The 21,959-nt window shown below is 41.2% G+C and overlaps 2 protein-coding genes across 4 annotated transcripts in view; both read right to left on the reverse strand.

The window, feature by feature from the left end:
- Positions 1 to 802: 802 nt before the first annotated feature.
- GJA10 (gap junction protein alpha 10) lies at positions 803 to 21,709 on the reverse strand. The gene is made up of 4 exons (XM_044245559.1): positions 21,660 to 21,709; positions 5,584 to 7,036; positions 2,292 to 2,624; positions 803 to 1,966 (listed from the first exon to the last, which is right to left on the reverse strand). The coding sequence occupies exons 2-3, from the start codon at positions 7,018 to 7,020 to the stop codon at positions 2,586 to 2,588; spliced, it is 1,476 nt and encodes a 491-aa protein (XP_044101494.1). The 5' UTR covers positions 7,021 to 7,036; positions 21,660 to 21,709; the 3' UTR covers positions 803 to 1,966; positions 2,292 to 2,585.
- The window catches only part of CASP8AP2 (caspase 8 associated protein 2), a 32,270-nt gene continuing 31,983 nt past the window's right edge, over positions 21,673 to 21,959 (reverse strand). For 2 of the 3 annotated variants that reach the window (XM_044245547.1, XM_044245528.1), the window contains exon 11: positions 21,673 to 21,722. In XM_044245547.1, the coding sequence (XP_044101482.1) occupies positions 21,707 to 21,722 (16 nt within the window). In that variant the 3' untranslated portion in view covers positions 21,673 to 21,706. Of the gene's footprint in view, positions 21,759 to 21,959 lie in introns of all 3 variants that reach the window. The other variant, XM_044245532.1, reaches the window with a different exon arrangement.

Consider the following 21,959-nt stretch of genomic DNA (forward strand, 5'->3'; position numbering starts at 1 on the left):
TTGTGGGATCAAGCCCAGTATCGGGCTCTGTGCTCAGTTCCAAGACTGCTCAGGTTTCTCTCTCTCTCTGCCCTTCTCCCCGAGTCATGCCTGCATGCTCACGTGGTCTCTCAAATAAATAAATAAATAAATCTTTAAAAAAGAAAGAGGGGCCCCTGGGTGGCTCAGTTGTTAAGCATCTGCCTTCGGTTGCCAGGGTCCTGGGATCGAGCCCCACATTGGGCTCCCTGCTCGGAGGGAAGCCTGCTTCTCCCTCTCCCATTCCCCATTCCCTCTGCTTGTGTTTCCTTTCTCGCTGTGTCTCTCTTCCTGTCAAAAGAAAAGAAAACAAGAGGGGAAAAAATCTTAAAAAAACAGAGAGAGAGGAAAAAAAAGAGAAGGAGAAAGGGAGGGAGGGAAGGAACGAAGGAGAGTAGGAAGGACAGAAAGGAGGGAAGGAGGAAGTGGAAGGGAAGGGAGGGAAGGAAAGGAAAGAAAGGAACAAGAGAAACCTGACAGTCATTCGCTACTTTGACCTTCACACTTGCACCTGCAGTGGGAGTAACAATCATAGTTTGAAACAGAATAAAGTCACCGTCTGCAGAAGAGGGGCATTCAAACACTGTCCTGCCCCAGATGGGCAGCAGCCATCCTCCTTCCTTTGAATGTGCACCTTCGGAGGGATCTGTATCTACTTCCAGGGTACAGTGAGGACTCCCAGATTGGTTTCCCCTACACCAGTCCCTGACAACAGTTTTGTTGTATCTCTTTAGGAATAACTAAGCTGTTGTTTCAAACAGCTCTAGAGTTTTTCACTCTTCTCCAACCCATCACCCTCCCCGCTCAAGTAGGATGCACTGGCAAGACTGTATTCGATGTTTAACACCCGCCTTGTGAGGACTCCGAGTGGAATGGGTTTCCAATTGTCCCCACTTAGCACCTTCGCTTTCCAGAGAGATGGGAAAAGCCACTCATCCCACATCCCATTATGTATCTGTCTTTCCGTTCATTTGATTCGAGAACATGATACCTTTTATCCTTATACCTCTGGCTCCTACAGATCCCAACATACACCTGCCGCTGGCCTGCTCAGTCAGCCAGCAGGAGGCATTACTGGTTCTTCATGGTGGGGTTTACTCTTCCCCCTTGAAGACAAGTGCCTCCCTGACGCAGTGATCCACACCCTGAAGCAACAGAAGGAATCCGTCAGAGGCACGCCAGCATATACTGGAAGCATCACGTTTTATACTCCCCCTTTAACATGTTGTTTAACTTCTCTTTGTGCTGTATAGTTGATGACCCTGTCAAGGTTTCTGAGGACAAAGGAATTTTAAAGTAAAGGGGAAAAAATGCTGCCATACAGGCTTCTGAAAGAGTCTCTCAAAATGGCCCTATTGACAGGACGTGACAGAACACCTGCAAATAAGGAACAGATGGGAGAGTTGAAAGGTCATATATTGTCTTTGGCATCCATACAGAAACAAACATTCATTCAACCAACACTGTACTGTGAGCTGGGCATCCAAGATTTAAAATGCACAGCCCTTATCCTTAGAGCTTCCATAGGCTAGTTGGACAGGCAGCTGTGCAAATCAATTGTTGCCCAGGGGCTGGACTGTCACGGCCAGGGAGCGCACAGTTTCAACGCTTCCTGGCAGGAACCCGAGACTTGGAGCAGCAGGATCCGGGTTTGTATCCAGCTGTAGAGCAGACACTTCAGCCATGCGAACTTTAGCTGTGGGGCACGTTCCTCAGTCTCTTTGAGCCTCCTCTGCTCTATAAAATGGGGATCAACAATAATCTTCCACAGCTGTACAAGGTAGAGCTGATGCATCTTAAGCACCTGGAATCTGGTGTGCCCCTTGGTGGTACCCACTTGGACTTGACCCCAGCATCATTTTCATCCACCTGGTCTTCACTGGCTCTTCTACCAACTCACTGTGGAACAGCTCATGCCTCTTCATATCTCCACACCTCATTGCCACCTCTGCAAAGTATGGGGACAGAGAAGACTCAGTAGCCGTTTGGGCTAGAAGCACAGCCCAGCCCCATCCAATGCTGGGCTCCCTTCCGCAGCATCGCAGGCAGTCCCCAGTGTATCGGGGTCCTCCAGAGAGAGGGAACCAATAGGAGATCAATCAGTCGGTTGATCAATCCACCTATCTGTTCAATGGTCCCAACTGCTGCTGTGCTACCGCAGAGCAGGGGTGCTCTCTGCAGCGAGCAGGGCCCTAAGTCCCACCAGGCTGCTAGGTTGGGGAAGGAGAGCCATTTCTCAAGCCTTCTCCCCTCAGAGTGGCAGCAGCTCTTACCCCGAGATTTTCTCTCCTGGTGCACACTTCCTCCCTGCCTCCTCCTGCCTGACACAGCACCGGTGGTGAGGCCAGGTGGGGCAGTGAGAGATCCATCCAGCCCCATCAGAGGAGGATCTCCTGTGCAGGTGAGCCCAGCTGGGGCCACCCTGTACACACCCATTGGCCAGTGGGTGTCTCTGCGGAGGGAATGGTTCCCACAGTTCTTCTCACAGTTTGAGCTATCAAAAGTGCAACTTTTCTGCCACAGATGCCGGCTGCTCCTCGGTCCATTTTTCTGGCCCCACGCATGAATTATTTTTTCATAATAGATGAAAGTTCTAGAAGCATGTTCTGAAAGAAACACGAAACAAGAGAAACCAAACAAAATAGACTCAAAGGGCTTGCAAAAGTCAGTCCTGTCCACCCACCTGGGACTCTGTGTATGTCACAAATACCAGGGGTCCAATCAAAACCCGCTGAGGACAATTCTCCCTAGGTTGACCCAGAGATGAATGACCACGGAAGAGGTTTTATTCCCTGAAAAATATGAATCCCATCAGCCATCTACTTATCCTCCTCCAGTTATTGTTTTTGTCCAAAATCCAGGTCTAAAACTGTCAGTCAACCTTTTCCAAAGCTCCATCTTTGTTCCTTCTATAATTAGCCAGATTTGGGGTTCTTTTGTAATGCGGAAGAGAAAAGGGATCCAAATGTGGAATATTCCATTTTGTAATAATCTATCCTTGATCCTAAAAATCTTCTAAACTTGGGCTGCCTTGTGCAGAGAGAGCTAGAAGCAGTAATGAGGTATAGAAAGAGCTCAGGTTGAATCAGATGGGCTTGGAATAAAATTCCAGCTCATTCACTCAACCAATAAACATTAACTTATGTCCCTGCTACGTCCAAGAACTGTGCTTCACCACACCCTAACTGTATGACTTCAGACAAGTGATCTATTTCTTCTCTTCTATTTCTTCTGCTCAGCAGGGAGCCTACTTTCCGCCCCCCACCCCGCCCTCTCTCTGCCTGCCTCTCTGCCTACTTGTGATCTCTCTATCAAATAAATAAATAAATTCTTAAAAAAAAAAAAAAAAACTACCTCACCTAAACACTACCGTCCCTCCCTCAATTCCCTGTCACTCCTCTCACATGGACAGAGGTACAAGAAAGGGAGAATGATTAAAACTGTCTTGCTGACTTCACAAATGTTGGTAAAAGCAGTAACCCCTGGCAAGGTTACTCTAAAATACTGAATCTCCACCCTGGCTGCACATCGTAATCACCAGGGGAGTTTAAAAGTACCAATCCCAGGAGCACCTAAGTGGCTCAGTCAGTTGAGTGGTGACTCAGTTTCAGCTCAGCTCAGGATCTCAGCATCTCAGAGTTGTGGGATCAAGTAGCACATCAGGCTCCTTGCTCTCAGCCTAGAGCCTGCTGGAGATTCTCTTCCACTCCCTCTGCTCCTCCCAACCCTGGTCTCTCTCTCTAATAAATAAATCTAAAAAAAAAAAAAAAAAAAAAACTAATCCCAGGGGCACCTGGCTGGGTCAGTCACAGCATGTGACTCCTGATCTTGGGTTTACGGGTTTGAGCCCCACATTATGGGTAGAATTTACTTAAATATCCTGATGTGCATCCCACCTCCTGAGATTCTAGTTTGACTGGAATTGGATGGGTCCTGGACACAAAGATTTATTAAAGCCCCCAGATGACTCTAACTCATAGCCAGCATCAAAAAACCTGCTGTAGTTTGGTGTGGGTTTCTAAGTAGCCACAGTCTGATCCTAAACATAGTCTCCTGGTTAGATGACTGGTCATGACAAGAAATGAGTATCAGTTTGAAAGAAGTATTATAGGAAAAAATCTAGGAAGGGTGATTCTTCCTCAAGATATGGCTTTAGGGGGCACCTGGGTGGCTCAGTGGGTTAAGCCGCTGCCTTCGGCTCAGGTCATGATCTCAGGGTCCTGGGATCGAGTCCCGCATCGGGCTCTCTGCTCAGCGGGGAGCCTGCTTCCCTCTCCCTCTGCCTGCCTCTCCATCTACTTGTGATTTCTCTCTGTCAAATAAATACATAAAAAAATAAAGATATGGCTTTAGTATAGTAACAAAATATCTCTAATCTCACTGGAGATATGAAACTGGGGTAGAGATTCAATCATCATAGATTTAATCATTATTAAGAGGAGAAAGCAAGTGTGTGAGCTCAAACAAGTGAGCTCAACTAGGAAGTTCCCCCTCCAAACTTGGAGGAGTTTCTTTTTAATGGAAAAAAGCTGTTAGGAGCAGTGGATAAAGCAAGTGTCATTCTTTTTTCTAGAATTGAGAAGAGTCCACAGTAAATACCCATTGTATGTAAACAATGAGTAGGAAATGTTTATTCCACACTGACTTTTCAGAAAACAGAATTAAAATCAATACAATATTGATTTCGGTCTTTGTGAAATATACCACCAAATATTTGTATATGACTTTTAAATGCCAGAGCTATTAAAACAATGGAGCACATCCTCCTTCCTCAGTGAGACAAGGGCAACTCAAGGTTACAAATGACCCCTCTTCTGATCCATTTTCCACACTGTGACAGAGCTTTCTAAAATGTTAACTCTGATACCATCACTTCTCCACAGCACACCCTCTATGGATTCTCCACTGCCTTCCCATAAGACCTCCATGGCTCCTTCTCCAGCATTCCCTCTCCATAGCCTTCCTACTTACCAGTGCCCCAGCCACACATAGCTCCCCAGACAGCCCTGCTCTGTCACACCTCTCAGCCTTTGTCTGTGCTGCTCCCTGTACTGGGATAGCCTTCTTTCATGTACCCCAGTCCTCCGAGGTCTTGAGAAACCTACCACATCTTTTTAAGACTCAATTCAAAAGTAACCTCCACTATGAAGCTTTTCCTGACCCATCCATAAAGAATTGACCACTCCTTTCTTTGCCTTCCCACCCCTTCTAATATAGCACCTTACACTTGATGACATTTGCCTGCTTATCTAACTTTCCTACCCGGACTCTGAGCCCTTTGGATGCCAGAGACAATATTTTATCCATTTATAAACCCAGCACTTACAAGACTGAAGGATATAAAGTAGGTTTTCAGTAAATCCATTTCGTGAATTGAATTTAACTGAATGTATTGAATGACAGGATTTAACTCCATAAATTAACATCCCTCACCACCTCTCCCTCTCTTAACACACACATATATATACACACCAGGAAGCTGGAAAGTGAAGGCTGAGAAGTAGTCAGGGTGGAAAACCTCTTGCAATAGTTCTGTGTTCAGTCAGGCTGTCTGTCTTTACTTACCATTGATGTTCTATACCCAGTGGCTGAAGGCAGAGGCAAGGGGCTATTTTCCCGGTGCAGAAGGTCCAAGCAAGAGCTATTCCGAGAACTGGAGCTTCCCGAGTCACTGTGCAACTGTCCCTTTTCAGACAGCAATCTGGACAGAAAGCTGGCCTTGCGACTGCCCGGGTGAGATCTGTCTGTCCAGACCCCACTCTTTCTCACACTGCTATCGCTGTCTCTACAGTAACTGTGCAAATCTGTGAGAGGCTCTCCTGAGGTTCGTCGATCCTGGGACTGTTCCCAGGCTCCTGTTGCATAGGATGGGCAGCGTCTAGGATTTATCTCTGTACCTAGCCAGGAGTGGGAGTTGCCCTTTTGCCGGACACAGGAAAGGCGTGTTTGCTGTCTAGGGTGCTGAATTTGAGCGCCATCATCCCAGGGACAAGGGCTGTGGACACGGAGCTGTCCACTGTGCTGATCCTTCTCAACCCACTCTTTTTTAACACAGCAAGGGTCTACTTCAAATTGCATGGGCTGTGAGCTTTGCCACATGGTTTTAGACTTAGGCACATTGACTCGAATGACTTGCTGTTGATTGTTGGCTTGAAGTAGAGAGATTCTTTTAGGCAAGGGAGAGCAAATTATACACTCCTGGGCCACTGAATATTTTTTCAAGTGGAATGGGTTGCCACTTTCCTTCTCAATGCCCTCATTGCCGGATTTCTCATAAAGTGCCCTCATAATTTTCTTGATTCCAAGATGAAATATTTCCAGTACATTGAGGAACAAAGATATGGCTGCAATGCTGTGCATAAAGAGCATGAAAATTGTCTTCTCTGTGGGCCTGGATACAAAGCAATCCACTGCATTAGGGCAAGGGGGCTGAGTGCATCTGTAAAGCGGATGCATTTGAAATCCATAGAGAATATACTGGCCTATCATGAACCCTACTTCCATCACAGATCTTGTCAAGATGTGTAAGACATAAGTACGCAGCAGACATCCTTTCAGAGGGACTTTATGGATTCTCTTCTGCTCCTCTAACCTCTTCAGCTCTCTATCTATCCTTTGTTGCTCCTCCAGTTCAAGCTCTGGATTCTCCATCTGGACTCGGAGGTGTGACTTTTTCTTCTGCCTCTCCTTCTCAAAGGCCCTGAGTCTATAAAGTGCATGGCCCATATACACCAGAGAAGGAGAAGACACAAAAATGATCTGTAAAACCCAGAACCTGATCAAAGAGATAGGGAAAGCATCATCATAACAGATATTTTTGCAACCGGGCTGCTGGGTATTGCAGGCAAAGGCTGACTGTTCATCATCCCAGACATCTTCAGCAGCCACACCAAGTACCAGCATTCGGAAAATGAAGAGAATGGTCAGCCAGATTTTCCCCACTATAGTTGAATGGGAGTGAACTTCCTCTAGGATGCCACCCAATAAATTCCAGTCCCCCATGGTATGAGACTAATGTCTGAAACATATAGAAAACACTTAAGTTAATAGCACTCATAGACATAATATACAAAGACACAGGTTCATCAATAAACCAGGTTCTTTATTCATGTCAGCAAAGCTATGAAGGATATTCCAGCCCTAATATTTATGGCCCATGCATGATGAAATAGGATACTTCCCAAGAATATGTTTTTGGAAAACAAAAACAAAAAACCAAAGACAGTGCACAATCTGATCCAATTTCCTGCCTACCCTCTCCTCTCCCACATGAGGTGGACTATCATTCCACTGTATGCAATAGCCCTCACATTTGTACAATGCATTCCATCACAAATTGTGTTCACTTTTCTACCACATCAGATGCACATTAACCAGACATCCTATATGGTCTTAACTAAGTCTCACCTTCCCCAGGAAGTTTTCCCTAGCCATCCCAAGTCAGAGTGATTTTTCCCATTATTGAATACCCACACTATTGTTTATACCACTCATTTGACATTGTGCCTAACAGGAGTTTTGTGATGGTTGTGTTTTCTGTACCTCTTTGTGGAAAGATACACTCTTTGCAGACAGAGACATATTCCACAGCATTTTGTTCTTTGCACACAGAAGGTATCATTAAATAATGGTGGGATGAATTGTCATTCCATTTTAATTCAGTTCCTTGACCTTATCGCTGAGATAATCATCAACAACAACAAAAAAAAAAACAAGTAGATCCTCATTATGTATTATACATAACTCCCATTGCAAGTAAAGAAAACAAATCAGCCAAATAGACCCTCTGGAACAGGCACAGCGTAGCAGTAAAAATTAAGCAGACACAGAAGCAGTAACAGACATGTGATTATATCCACAAAGCCACATCTGCAACAGCATGTTTTCATAAAAGCTTTGTTAACTTAGAAGAAAAGTGAATATAAACTGCTTCTCTAGTAAGCTTGTGATCTAGGAAAGAATCAAAGCATAGCTGACATGAATAAGTTATTTGGTTTACCCTGAAGAGAAAAAGAATGTTTTCAAAGTTTGATGAGATTAAAATGTTTGATTGGTTAAAGACTTCTAAGTTGCAGAAGATTTCCTGATATTAAAGATATATAGAGAAAAAAACAGGAAAGCATTACTAAGTTAAAACCAGTAATGAGGGGCGCCTGGGTGGCTCAGTGGGTTAAGCCGCTGCCTTCGGCTCAGGTCATGATCTCAGGGTCCTGGGATCGAGTCCCGCATCGGGCTCTCTGCTCAGCAGGGAGCCTGCTTCCTCCTCTCTCTCTCTGCCTGCCTCTCTGCCTACTTGTGATCTCTCTCTGTCAAATAAATAAATAAAATCTTTAAAAAAAAAAAACCAGTAATGAAAGAATTTTCCCCTTCCATAATTCATTCATTAAATAATATTGACTAAATCTTACTATCACCTAGGCATTGTCCTAAATGCTAGGGAATCCAACAATGAACAAGATATACTTCGTCCAGCCCTCACAATACTCAGTCAAAAGTACTCTCACTAACCTCTAAAATGGACAAATAGTGAAAAAGAATAGATGAATATCAACTCATAAAAACAAGAGAGGGGAGCCTGAGTAGCTCAGTCAGTTGAGAGTCTGACTCCTGGCTTCTGCTCAAGTCATGATCTAGGGATGTAGGGTTGTGGGTCAAGCCCCATGTCAGGCTCTGTGCTCAGCCAGGAATCTGCTGGAGATTCTCTTTCTCTCCCTCTCCCTCAACCCCTTCCTCACTCTCTCTCTCTCGAATGAATAAATAAATCTTCAAAAAAAAATACAAGAGGGCGCCTGGGTGGCTCAGTGGGTTAAGCCTCTGCCTTCGGCTCGGGTCATGATCTCAGGGTTCTGGGATTGAGTCCCGCATCGGGCTCTCTGCTCAGCGGGGAGCCTGCTTCCTCCTCTCTCTCTCTCTGCCTGCCTCTCTGCCTACTTGTGATCTCTCTCTGTCAAATAAATAAATAAAATCTTTAAAAAAAAATACAAGAGAAAAAACATAGAATCATTACATTTTCCCTAGTTATCTCTCCAGACATAAAATAAATCCCAGGTGGAATACAGTATTAAATGTAAAAAAGTCAACCACAAAAGTATTAGAATAAAATATAACATTTTATAACTTTGAAGTATAGCAAGATTTTTTTAAGCACATCAGTACCAAAAATTGTAATTAAAAAAGGTTTTAGATTTATCCAACAAAGCTGAATGGCAAAAGTGGAAATGTCCAGAAGGTATTTGGGTCTAGAGAATAAAAACAACAATGAAAGGTACAAACTAGAGATAAACATTTAAACATTTGTGAATAATCACTGAATAGACAGAAGTCACTTAGGGACAAGACAAAGTGAGCCAATGACAGAACACTGAGAAACAGTATAGGAAAATAAGTTTACAAATAAAAATGAGAAATGACCAAAGTGGAGGAGGGGCCCATGAGTACAGTGTCACTGAAACCAAAGGACAGAGTTTCAAGGAGAGACATAATGCCAAATACACATACACAAACTCCTCTATTTATATAAATTAATTATGGGATATATCACTCTCAGGAATTGGAAAACAGTATTTGTAAAGATGTCAATTCTCCCCCAAATTAATTGATCCATAGATTCAATGTGCGATTTTATATCAGAATAAAATAAAATGTTATAAATGTAAATATATATGCATGCATATGTATATGAGGTATACACATGTAACTATATGAGCACAGAGAAAAAAAATACAGGGCACACACCAGGAAGTTAATATAGGTTACTGGATGTCTATAGGAGTTTATGAACATAGAGGGGCAAAGAGAGGCAAAAAAGGAAAGGGAAAAAAAATACTCTTCAAAGCAGGCATGAGAGATTTTTACCTAAAGTAGATATTTATGTAAATTTTAACTTGTAGGGGTGCCTGGATGGCTCAGTTGGTTAAGCCTCTGCCTTCGGCTCGGGTCATGATCAGGGTCCTGGGATTGAGCCCTGCATCAGGCTCTCTGCTCAGCAGGGAGTCCGCTTCTCCCTCTGCCTCTCCATCTCTGATCTCTCTTGCTTTTACTGTCTCTCAAGTAATAACATTTTTAAAAAATGTTTTTTAAATAGAAAAAAAGAATTTTTTTAATAGAAGATTTCATTTATTTGACAGACGGAGATCACAAGTAGGCAGACAAGCAGGCAGAGAGAGAGGAGGAAGCAGGCTCCCTGCCAAGCAGAGAGCCTGATGCAGGGCTCGATCCCAAGACCCTGAGATCATGACCTGAGCCAGAGGCAGAGGCTTTAACCCACTGAGCCACCCAGGCGCCCCCCAAAAATGTTCTTTTAAAAAAATTGTTTTACTTGTATATGCATACATATTCATACATAATTTTTTAAAATAAAATTTAAATAGTAGGTATCTCAGAATTTGGGAGGGGTTTAGAGATTTTTATATTTTAGTCTACATATGTACTTGAAAATTGCTTGAAATTCAAAAATCAGGAATGTAGTCACATGTAGTACTTGCAAGTAAAAAAACAGATATTAAAATTTTGGACGTATTCTTCATTAACTGAGGCAGTAATTTATTAAGTTTTACCTTCTCAAAGAGTTTAGGTCTTTCTTATTCCTTTAAAAATTTCTGGACATTATTCTTTATTAAAAAAGTAATTTCTTTAGGGCACCTGGTTGGCTCAGTCGGTTAAGTGACTGTCTTCAGCTCAGGTCATAATCCTGGAGTCCTGGGATCGAGTCCCACATCAGGCTCCCAGCTCCGCAGGGAGTCTGATTCTCCTTCTGACCTTCTGCCCTCTCTTACTTGCTCTACTTGCTCTCTCAAATAAATAAAATCTTTAAAAATAATAATAATTCCTTTAGCACTTACAAAAAAATCTAGACCTTCTATTTTATATAAAAAACCCTGCAATGAGAAAGCTTACTCATTTCATTAACTTATTCTCTATTTGGAAGTCCTAAACCATTTAATGCTTCTTATTGCCACTATCGATTTAAAACCTGTTAATTATTACCTTTAAATAGGAAGTAAAGGAAAACAAGGCCAACATGAAAAACAGAACTACAATCATGCATATTGGCATGCAAAAGCAAAATCCTTAAATATTCCCATGTTTCTTAAAAGTACTTTTTACCAATAACGACTAGTCCTAAAAATATTCTTGAATTCCATTATCAAATACTAATTTAGCAACTCCCATGTAAAAACTGGGCTCCTTTCCTGAATTTTATTTCAGATCTTATCTTTCTATACCCATAGGGATTTCCTCTATTTCTCATAAACAAGAAAGTCCACATATTTATGACTTACCTTATGGGTGGTCAAAAAAAAATAGTTAACAATCAGGCTCAAAGAACCTTAAAGTTGGACCATGAGTGGCTAATTAGAGAACAATTGCTGCTGGCTGCAGATATAAAGGCTCTGATCAGCTCTGATTCTGGGGCAAAATCCAGAATGAGCACAGTAATTTTGATCAATAGAGTCTAACCTACTTCTCCCTGGAGGTCAAAATATCCTTTGCGGCTTTGCAATTCTCTTGTGGTATTTTTTTTCTAACTGGTACCATGACTGAGCCTCTCCTTGTATATCATATTTAGAAATGAAAAGTGAAATAAATGAGAATTTTCCTTTTTTATTTGTGGATGATTACAGTGATTTGAGTTTTGGGTACACTTCTTCCAACTGACTGCTCTGGGAATCCATGTCACAGATCAATGGGTCATGTCCAATTTTATTTGACAGCTGCCTGGGGTGAATCTTGCCTCATCAAATGTGAACAAGTAACAATGGAGTGACAAACCCAAAGTGTTCTTGCAAATCATGTTAGGCTGAAAGTAGAAACATGTCAAAAAGAGATCAATAGACTGCGAGGGGCTGCACATGTCTGTAAATTAATTGTTCTAGCAATACTCTATTAGGCTGAAACAGGCAGCTCGGAGACTTTCAGTAGGTAATGTGAAAGCCTTAGAAAGCTATGTCAGATTTTTGTGGAGAAAGTATCTGAATTCCAGAATGGTCAAATGACTTGCCCAGTGCAGACAGAGACTAGGTCTCCTAACTCCCAGTCTTGTAACATCTACATTAGTCACATCTCAAGCAGTCTTACGGCCATCTCAGCGGGGGACAGCAAAGGTATCACTGGAACCCAATGATGACTTCAAATCAGGGCTCCTATGCACATTTTTTTTAAAGTAGGAGCCCAGCATGGAGCCCAATGTGGGGCTTAAACTCATAACTCTGAGATCAAGACTTGAGCTGAGATCAAGAGTCTGACACTTGGGGTACCTAGGTGCCTCGGTTGAGCATTGAACTCTTGATTTCAGCTCAGATCATGATCTCAGGGTCATAGACTTGAGCCCTGAGTCAGTCTCCATGCTCAGCGGGAAGTCTGCTGGAAATTTGCTTCCTATCCCTTTCCCTCTCCTCCATGTTCTCTCTCTCAAATAAATAAATCTTTAAAAAAAATTTTTTTTAAACTACATAAAATTACTGTTAGTTTCTAAGTATCATCTAACTATTCTATTTTCACATATTTAGTTTTTGGGTTTTTTTTAAGATTTTATTTTTATTATTTATTTATTTATTTATATGTCAGAGAGAGAGAGAGAGAGAGAGCGAGCACAAGCAGGCAGCGGCAGGCAGAGGCAGAGGCAGAGGGAGAAGCAGACTCCCACTGAGCAGAGAGACCCGTGTGGGACTCGATCCCAGAATCCTGGGATCATGACCCGAGCTGAAGGCAGAGGCTTTAACCCACTGAGCCACCCAGCCATCCCCACATATTTAGATTTAAAGAAAGGATAATAAAAGCTAAACAGCTGAGGTTAAATTTGCACTATCTGTCACACTAGCCTCAAGTATAAATTATCAGAATTAACTAGAAGCAAAAACATTTGATGTATTAATATGTGTATTTATATGGTATTTGGCACACTGTCCCAGAAAGCCCTTGACATGTAATTCTAAAATTCACATGAAGAGTAATGAATGTAATAACTTTAAAGAATCTTGTCAAACATTTAAAAAATCATACATTATGCATAGAATAATTCAGAAGGGTACACAAGAAACTCCTAACATTAGTCGCCTCAAGGGAAGGTAACCAAGTGACTGGGAAAGAGGTGGGATGAATCTTGTACACTGAATCCTCTCAACACCAAATATATTACCTAACTCAAGAAAATAATGTTTAAACTAGGCAGTGAAGCAAAAATAAACACAACCATGTCAATTTGTTTAAAAAAAAAAAAAACTCCTGCAGATGAATCAATCTGATATCTTCATTCTTTTTTTTTTTAAAAAAAGATTTTATTTATTTATTTGACAGACAGAGATCACAAGTAAGCAGAGGCAGGCAGAGAGAGGAGGAAGCGGGCTCCCTGCTGAGCAGAGAGCCCAATTCGAGGCTCGATCCCAGGACACTGGGATCATGACCTGAGCGGAAGGCAGAGGCTTTAACCCACTGAGCCACCCAGGTGCCCCTGATCACTTCATTCTTGAAGACTTTTAGCAAGCAGGTGAGTATCTTTAAGGCAGAGGCACAAAGTGGGCATCTCTCCCACAATATCACAGTGACAACCCGAAAGGTCCTGAGGAGGTAACTAATACCGCACTGTCCAGTGCTGGGGAGGAGGAGCTCTACCCACTGCCTCATCCCCAACCAGCCCTAAGGCACAGCAGGAATTAGCACACAAAAGGATGACAACCACTCCCAGAGAGAACAAGCTGTTTTTGTTTCTTCAAAGTTCCTACTTTCTCTCACCAAATTACGTTGAATCTATGAAGTCCCTGGCAGGCCCAAGACACACTCAGAAACAGAAGGAAAGGGTTTAGAGAGAACAAATGTCTCAGGATAGAGGAAAATGCACACGGAGTGAGTTACTGCCTCTGTACTAGTCAACGGTACCAATACTTACCTTATCACCTCAATCACAGGTGGCGACATATCCTAGGAGCAGGAGGGGTTGTTGGTTTTCTGCAAGCAGCTGTAAAAATTGGGACTGGGAAAGCTGACATAGTACCAGTGGAAAGAAAGTATAAGTAATATAGGTAATATAGGAAAGCGGCAGCAGAAGAGGAAAGTTCATTTGCAACAAGTCCCTTTTCTGCTAATGAGATTCAGAAGGACTTATCATGAGAAAGAAAGAGACTGCCAGGAAAAAATGTGAGAAATGAGGGGTGCCTGGGTGGCTCAGTCGGTTAAGCCTCTGTCTTTGGCTCAGGTCAGGTTCTCAGGGTCCTGGGATTGAGCCCCACGTCAGGCTCTCTGCTCAGCGGGGAGCCTGCTTTCCCTCTCTCTCTGCCTACTTGTGATCTGTCAAATAAATAAATAAAGTCTTAAAAAGAAAAAAAAAAGGTGAGAAATGATAGGAGCTGGGTTAACCTATCAGGTTCCTAGCAAAGAATTTGGCGTTCTTCAGATAAAAGGTATTAATTACAATACCAAAAAAATAATGACACCAGTTACAGAAAAACAGAACTGCAAAATAAAAGGTCAAGATGAGTGACTTTCAAAACACTGTAAAAGCAGAATCTAAAATCAACTGCTGTTAGGAATTCCACTTTGGGAAATGGTAAAAAGAGGTACTCTGGCTGAAGCCAGTCAGGACAGAGGGCCAAGACTTACCTACTGCACATCCCTACTCCCCGCAGTCCAAAGACTTGCCTGAGGAGTTCATTTTGAACTCTTGTTTTAAAAATAATCCCTCGGGGTGCCTGGGTGGCTCAGTGGATTAAAGCCTCTGCCTTCGGCTCAGGTTGTGATCCCAGGGTCCTGGGTTGAGCCTCATATCGGGCTCTCTGCTCAGCAGGGAGCCTGCTTCCTCCTCTCTCTGCCTGCTTCTCTGCCTACTTATGATCTCCAAATGAATAAAAAAAATTAAAAATTAAAAAATAAAATAAAAGTAATCTCTCCACTTGCACACGGAAAAGAAAATCCAAAGATGGTGAATTTCAGCAGGAAAACATTTATATTTTTTAAGTTTTTATTTACTTTATTTACTTTTTAAAGATTTTATTTACTTACATATTTATTTATTTGTTTTTGAGAGAGGGAGAGACAGAGCACATGCACAAGAGAGGATGGAGGAGGAGCAGAGGGAGAGGGAGAGAATCTTTAGCAGCTCCATACTCAGCGCAGAAACCAACACTGGGCTAGATCTGACCACCCGGAGATCACGATTTGAGTGAAAACGGAGTCAGAGGCTTAACTGACTAAGCCACAGGCGCTCCAGGAAAAACATTTAAAAAGTAGCAATTCCAGGCTAAAGTTTAACGGGTGACCCATTATGTTTTTCCTTTTCTTTTTTTAAAGATTTTACTTATTTATTTGACAGAGAGAGAGATCACAAGTAGGCAGAGAGGCAGGCAGAGAGGGGGGAAGCAGGTTCCCCGCTGAGCATAGAGCCTGATGTGGGGCTCCATCCTAAGACCCTGGGATCATGACCTGAGCCAAAGGCAGAGGCTTTAATCCACTGAGCCACCCAGGCACCCTATGTTTTTCCTTTCTAAAGAGTTTTATACTTTTTACCACATACACTTTGCTTCAATGAAGAAATAAATTTGACAAATGAAGATGCCTCAAACATCTTTTGTATTTAAATCCTATGTGAGTTAAAAAAAAAAATACACCTGACTTCAATTATCAGGGCATTTTTGGGAAGAGTCATTTCATAAATGATCTCCTTAAATCTTGCCAGTAAGGATTTTAAAGTTTTTAATAATACTCATCTTCAAATTCTATTACCATTTACCATTTACTTTCTCAGTGCTTATTTTTTTTTTAAACATTTTATTTATTTATTTGAGAGAGAGAGAGAGAGTATGAGAAGGGGGAGGGTCAGAGGGAGAAGCAGACCCCCGCCAAGCAGGGAGCCCGATGCGGGACCTGATCCCAGGACTCCAGGATCATGACCTGAGCCGAAGGCAGTCACTCAACCAACTGAGCCACCCAGGTGCCCTCTCAGTGCTTTTTAGAAGATGTTCTAAGGAGCATGAAATTAGATCCCACCTTCCACTTGTAAAAACGGTCTATGACAAAAAAAGGAAGGAAGGAAGGAAGGAAGGAAGGAAAAAGGCAAGGAAGGAGGGAAGGATGGAAGGAAGGATCAAGTTCAATGAGAATGCCAACCTCAGATTAATGAATGTATAAGATGCAGAGATAACCATCTCATATTTAGGAGACACCACTGCTTAATAAACAAAGTGCTTTCCTCTCACCTTCAGCCAGGTGTCTCTCTCAGGATGTGTGCTCATGAACCTAATTTAATTAACTACTTTGGTTCTTAACTATGTAACCTTAAGAATTTACAGGTATGCTTGCACATGTATGAAATGATGTGTATGAAGTGACTCATTACAGTACTGTCTGCATCTGCAGAAGACAGGAAACACCAGCATGTCCATCAACAGGGAACTGGTTAAATAACTATGATAAATTCACACAATGGTGTTTTTCCAGCTATACAAAAGCACACACTGGTATAGTTCCAGCTATACAAAAGAAAAAGAAAATGTACAGATACGGGACATTCTCTATCATATATTATGAAATGAAAATAGCAAGGTGCATAATTCTAAAAGGTGTGTTATCTTTTTGTAAGAAAAGGGAAAAAATACGAAATGAAAATGTATACAGTAATAGTGAAAATATACACAAGAAATTAATATGAGATTTCCCTAATAGGGTGGACAAAGAAAAAGACAGGAGCAAGACTCAGAGGGATACATTTGATATCTTCTTGATTTTTAAAACCAAACAAATGTATTATCTACCCAAAATTTTCAATTAAATTCAGAAGTAATTTACCCACAAGAAGTTGAACGTATGCCTTCCTCAACTCTTCTCTGCCTTGGCATCCTTCAAGGACCATATCATACAGCACTTCCTTTATGTTGCCCCAACTTGTTGCTTGTCACACTAGTATACCACTTCTCACAGTTAGTTGGGTATTTGTCTTCCCAGGAAGCTGATCCTTCAGAGGAAGAATGATTCATCTTTTTATCACCAGCTCCTCTCACGATGTCAGGACCAAGGCCCCTCAATATATATTTTTAAAATATACCTCAAGTGCACTGAATCAAATCAATCCTAATCCTCAGATCATGGAAGACTGTCATTATTCTACCATGCATGGCTCTTTTTAAAAATTTATTTTTAACAATAAAGTGAACATCCATGGACCCACACCAAACTGAGAAATAGAACACTGACACCAAATGTTTATGTAGATGCCTCTTTCCTAACCCTTCCTTTGCCTTCCTGAATCTAGACATAGACCTTACAGCCTTTACAAAAATTAACTAAAAAATGGATCATAGACAATACACTTGTCACCATCTTGTATGAAGGCTAGCTACATCAATTTTCCTGTCTTCCGTCATCATGTAGACCACAAAAGTCTAGACAGTCCTGACATCCCAGAACATCATACTGGGCTACAACATGCTTGTGGATCTGATAAACAGGTAGCAAGTATGGTAGATGCTTTCATAATAAGACATGCAAGCCACAGCATAGGATATAAGCCCCCACCAAAATGAAGGGGCCTGCCACCTCAGTGGCTTCTGGAGGTCCATCCCTTGCAAAATGAAGAGATATGTTGTTATCCTTCGCACTCAAATAACCGAAAAACAAAACCCACCATGTTTGATAAGCCCTTATGAATTCCAGAGGCCATTTCATGTGCTATGCTGGCCCCCTGAATGATTAACCTGTAAGGCTGTCAGTTTTCACTAGGGAACACAGAAAAGGCTCTGCAGCAAGTTCAAGCTGTAGTACAAAAACAGTGCAAGATCCTAGCAAATCGGATGATACTTAAAGAGACTACAGCTAATAAATATGTTGCATGAAGTCTCTGGTAAGCCTCAATAAGAGAATCACAGGGCATACCTCCAGTGTTTTATAGCAAAGCTATGCTCTGCTAGAGCCAGAATGCCTGACCATGGGTAATCGAGTAACTAGGTGACCCAAATCGCCTAAAATTAACCGGGTTTTATCTGACCCATCCAACCACAAAGTTAGGCACAAAAAGCAGCATTCATCACTAAGAGGAAATGTTACAGAAATAAGCAGGCTGAAGCAGATCTGGAAGATAAAAGCTCCATAAGCAGGTAGCTCAGACTCCTTTAATATGAAATACTGTACGCAGTGATACTGCTTCTCCTCACTCGATCCACACATCTGGCCTCAGGTACAGCTGCTTATAACCAGTTAACTGAGGAGAAAAAGATTTAGGCTCGGTTTCCAGGCGTTTCTACAGTACATGCTAGCACAAGCCAGAAGGTGACTGCTATATTAAAAGTCCAATCAGGACAGAATGAAAATGAGAAAATTTCCCCAAGGATGGGGGTAGGAGGGGGCCTAGAATTTTAACAATATATACAGTTGTCTCCTTCACTTAGAGAGAGAGGGCCAAAACTAGAATCCATTCAAGGACAGTGGTTAAAGGCTTGACTGGATGGTTAAAGACTTCAAGAGAACATAATAGGATATATGACAAAGTCTAGGGAAGCAGCAATGTGAATGAACTTCTAAATTATACAGAGTGTCCCATGTGAATCCTCACAAAAGGTATCTACTTATAGAAGAGAATCTCAACGATGAGATGGACAAGAGAATACATTCTGGAAACAAGTCTCTTTCCCTGGCAAACCCAGTGCTTACTTTCGTGTAAAAATGGCCATATGGCAAGAAAGAAAGCTTTGTATGAGCTCAGCAACACAGACTTCTCACCAAAGCTGTTTTGGGTACCTCCACTGTGTAAGGCTTAACCCTCAACCACAAAGTCAAAGTTGAGTCCAAATATGGACTAGCCAACTACTCAGTAGCAGGTGTATGACATCAGACTGACTGTTCATGAAGGAGGAAACACTCATATTCTTAGAATGGCATTACGGAAGACCTGTTCACCATTATTGTATTCCACACATTTTCTGTTCAAGAAACTCATTTCACAGCAAAATAGGTCCAGCAAATGGGCTTATGCCCATGACTTTCACAATATCATCATATACCTCGCAGACAAACAGAAAAAGAACACTCTGCAATGCATTTTATGAAGCCAACATAATAATCTGAATACCAAAACATGACATTAAGAAAGAAAAATTTTAGATCTCACTCCGTCCACCGAAACAGAAAATCCTAAACAAAACATTAGCAAACCGAACCTAATATTCTATAAAGAGGATCTAATATATCACATTAAAGTTAGGCTTATTCTGATACAAGGTCTGTTTAATACTTAAAAACACAATTAACATTTACAAAATAAAGTAACATTTTAATAGAAATAAATATCGATTCATGATTTTTAAAAAAAAGAATCTTTAAAAAAAATCTTTTAGGAATGGCTTAATCTGTAGAGTATCCATTTTTTTTTTCAATTCACAGGAAGCCTCATATTGATAAATTATACTTTTACACTATGAGATCAGGAATAAGACAAGAACGTTCATTCACTATTATCAATTCTAAATGTAACTGTATTAGAGTTCTTAGCCAAAAATATGTAAAAGAGCCTGGGTGGCTCAGTGGGTTAAAGCCTTTGCCTTCGGCTCAGGTCATGATCCCAGGGTTCTGGGATCACCTGCATCAGGCTCTCTGCACAGCAGGGAGCCTGCTTCTCACCCCCTCTCTGCCTGCCTCTTTGCCTACTTGTGATCTCTGTCTGTCAAATAAATAAATAAAAATCTTAAAAAAAAATGTAGAAGAAAAAAAGGTATAAAGATTATAAAGGAAAAAATAAAACTGATTTCGTACAGAAAATTCAAAAGAATCTACAAATTTTTAATACATACGATAGTTCAGCAAGTCTCTAGTCAAGTATATTTCTGTATACCAAAAGAAAATGAAATCATTTACTATAGGATCAGATACTAGCAAACACTAAGAAAACCCTAATGAAAAATATGCAAGACATACACATACACACACATCATTATTTAAATAAATTAATTTCAATAAATGGGATATACCATGCTCAGGGATTAGAAAATTCAACATTGTAGGGTGCCTGGGTGGCTCAGTGGGTTAAGCCGCTGCCTTCGGCTCAGGTCATGATCTCAGGGTCCTGGGATCGAGTCCCGCATCGGGCTCTCTGCTCAGCAGGGAGCCTGCTTCCTCCTCTCTCTCTCTGCCTGCCTCTCTGCCTACTTGTGATCTCTCTCTGTCAAATAAATAAATAAAATCTTTTTAAAAAAAAGAAAAGAAAACTCAACATTGTAAAGATGTCAGTTCTTCCCAAATTAATTGATTCATAGCTTCTATGGAACTTGATAAACTGATTCTAACACATATGTAGAAATGTGAGGAGCCAAATATATCCATTACAATGGTGAGGAAAGAAAGAGATAGAGTTTGTCTGCTGAATATCAAAACTTACTCCAAAGTTAGGAAGGTATAAAAGTTTAAAAATGTTGAACTTTAAAAATCAAAATATGGCACTGAGAAAAGTAGTAGTTCCATAAAGTCCCACAAAGTGAATACTTGTATGTACTGCCTTTTTTTTCTTTCTTGTCCTAGTCACACTTCACCAAGGTATCTAACCACTCTTACTGCTTAGCTCTTGTACTATCTCCTGGGCTTCTTTTTTGCTATTTTCTCCAAAAATGTTTACAATGTGGACTTCTGAATGGCAAATCTTAATGTTTTTTTAAGGCTCTCACATTTGAATAATTTAAATAGATGTAAAACTTCAGGTCCAATACTTTTAGAAGGTTTTCTTACAGCCAGTTTTGTTCTTGAAAAGCCTGAGGTCAATCTGATTCTTGTTCTTTACACAAGAAAAAAAAATTTTTTATGAGAAAACTTTTTAGATTTTTCTCATTATCTGTAATACTCTTAAATTTCAGTATGTGTCTAGACGTGGGTACTTTCCTCTTCTTTGATACATTATGGCCCTTTCAATCTTCAATTTTTTTCTTATCCTGGACCCCTTTTGTTTCTTGAATGTTGGCCCAACAACTTCTGTCCTTCATCTCGCTTAAATCTGTATCCATGTTTGCTTTTTTCTTTTTCTTCCTTTTTTGTTGTTTTGTTTTGTTTTGCTTCTTTCTGGGAGGGTCTCTCAATTTTCCAACTCACTAATTTATTCTTCAGCTGTATTCATTCTTTTTTTTATTCCATTTATGTTATTTTAAATACTATGGTTTTTATGTTTCTACTTGGGTCATTATTTCTTATTCTTGTATCACATTGCTACAGTCTTCCCTTTATTTCTTTTAATGTTGATGGGCTTAATTTTAGAGCCTAATGGTCTTATGTAATGGGAGTTTTCTTTTGAACCAGTGGCACCTCTTAACCACTTGACTTTGGCCTATGAACTCACTTACCTAGTAGTGCGGGCTCTTCTGAGTGATAGTATGCTCTGGGGAAAGACTGAGGGCCAGCCCTCTGGGCTATGCTGGGGGTTCAAAGAGAGGGAGGAAGAGAAACCCCTACACTAGAAACCCCTAGTGGATAGTCCCAGCACTACAAAAACCACTGTAAATTATTTCAGTTTGTTATCTACCAAGTAACCCTTCAGATCAGAGCTCCCTCTCAGACACCATGGGAGAAAGGGCAATTTTCTAAGGCACTTCCTAGAGTCTAGGGCCGACAGTGCAACCCACCAGTCCTGAGTCTGGAGGGGGAGGAGTGAACAAATAACGCACAAGCTAGTCAATCCTTACCTGTCTTCCCCAAATCTTCACCCAAAAGGGCTTTTTGCTGCCAGATTTTATCTGTGAAGACACCTGCAGGAGAGGTCTGGTTCACTGTACTAGTACCTGCTGTGAGAAAGCAGGCAAAGGCAACTGGTTTTCTCTAATGAATCTACTCACAGACATTCAGCCAGCCACACCCCCACCAAGAACCACTTCGAAACAGCTCCCATGTCTCCTGGGAGTTCTTTTTTTTTTTCTTTTAATCATTATCTAAACATACTAAAAGAAACATTCTAATCAAAATATAACAGAATTTACATGGCTTTA

This window comes from Neovison vison, chromosome 1 (genome assembly GCF_020171115.1).
Source record: "Neovison vison isolate M4711 chromosome 1, ASM_NN_V1, whole genome shotgun sequence".
Lineage (NCBI taxonomy): Eukaryota > Metazoa > Chordata > Mammalia > Carnivora > Mustelidae > Neogale > Neogale vison.

Coding starts and splice junctions, on each gene's coding strand:
- GJA10 (XM_044245559.1), bottom strand. CDS start 7,020: ATGGGGGACTGGAATTTATTGGGTGGCATCCTAGAGGAAGTTCACTCC. Junction 2,625..5,583: donor CTGGGTATAGAACATCAATG/GTAAGTAAAGAC, acceptor TGTTTCTTTCAG/AACATGCTTCTAGAACTTTC.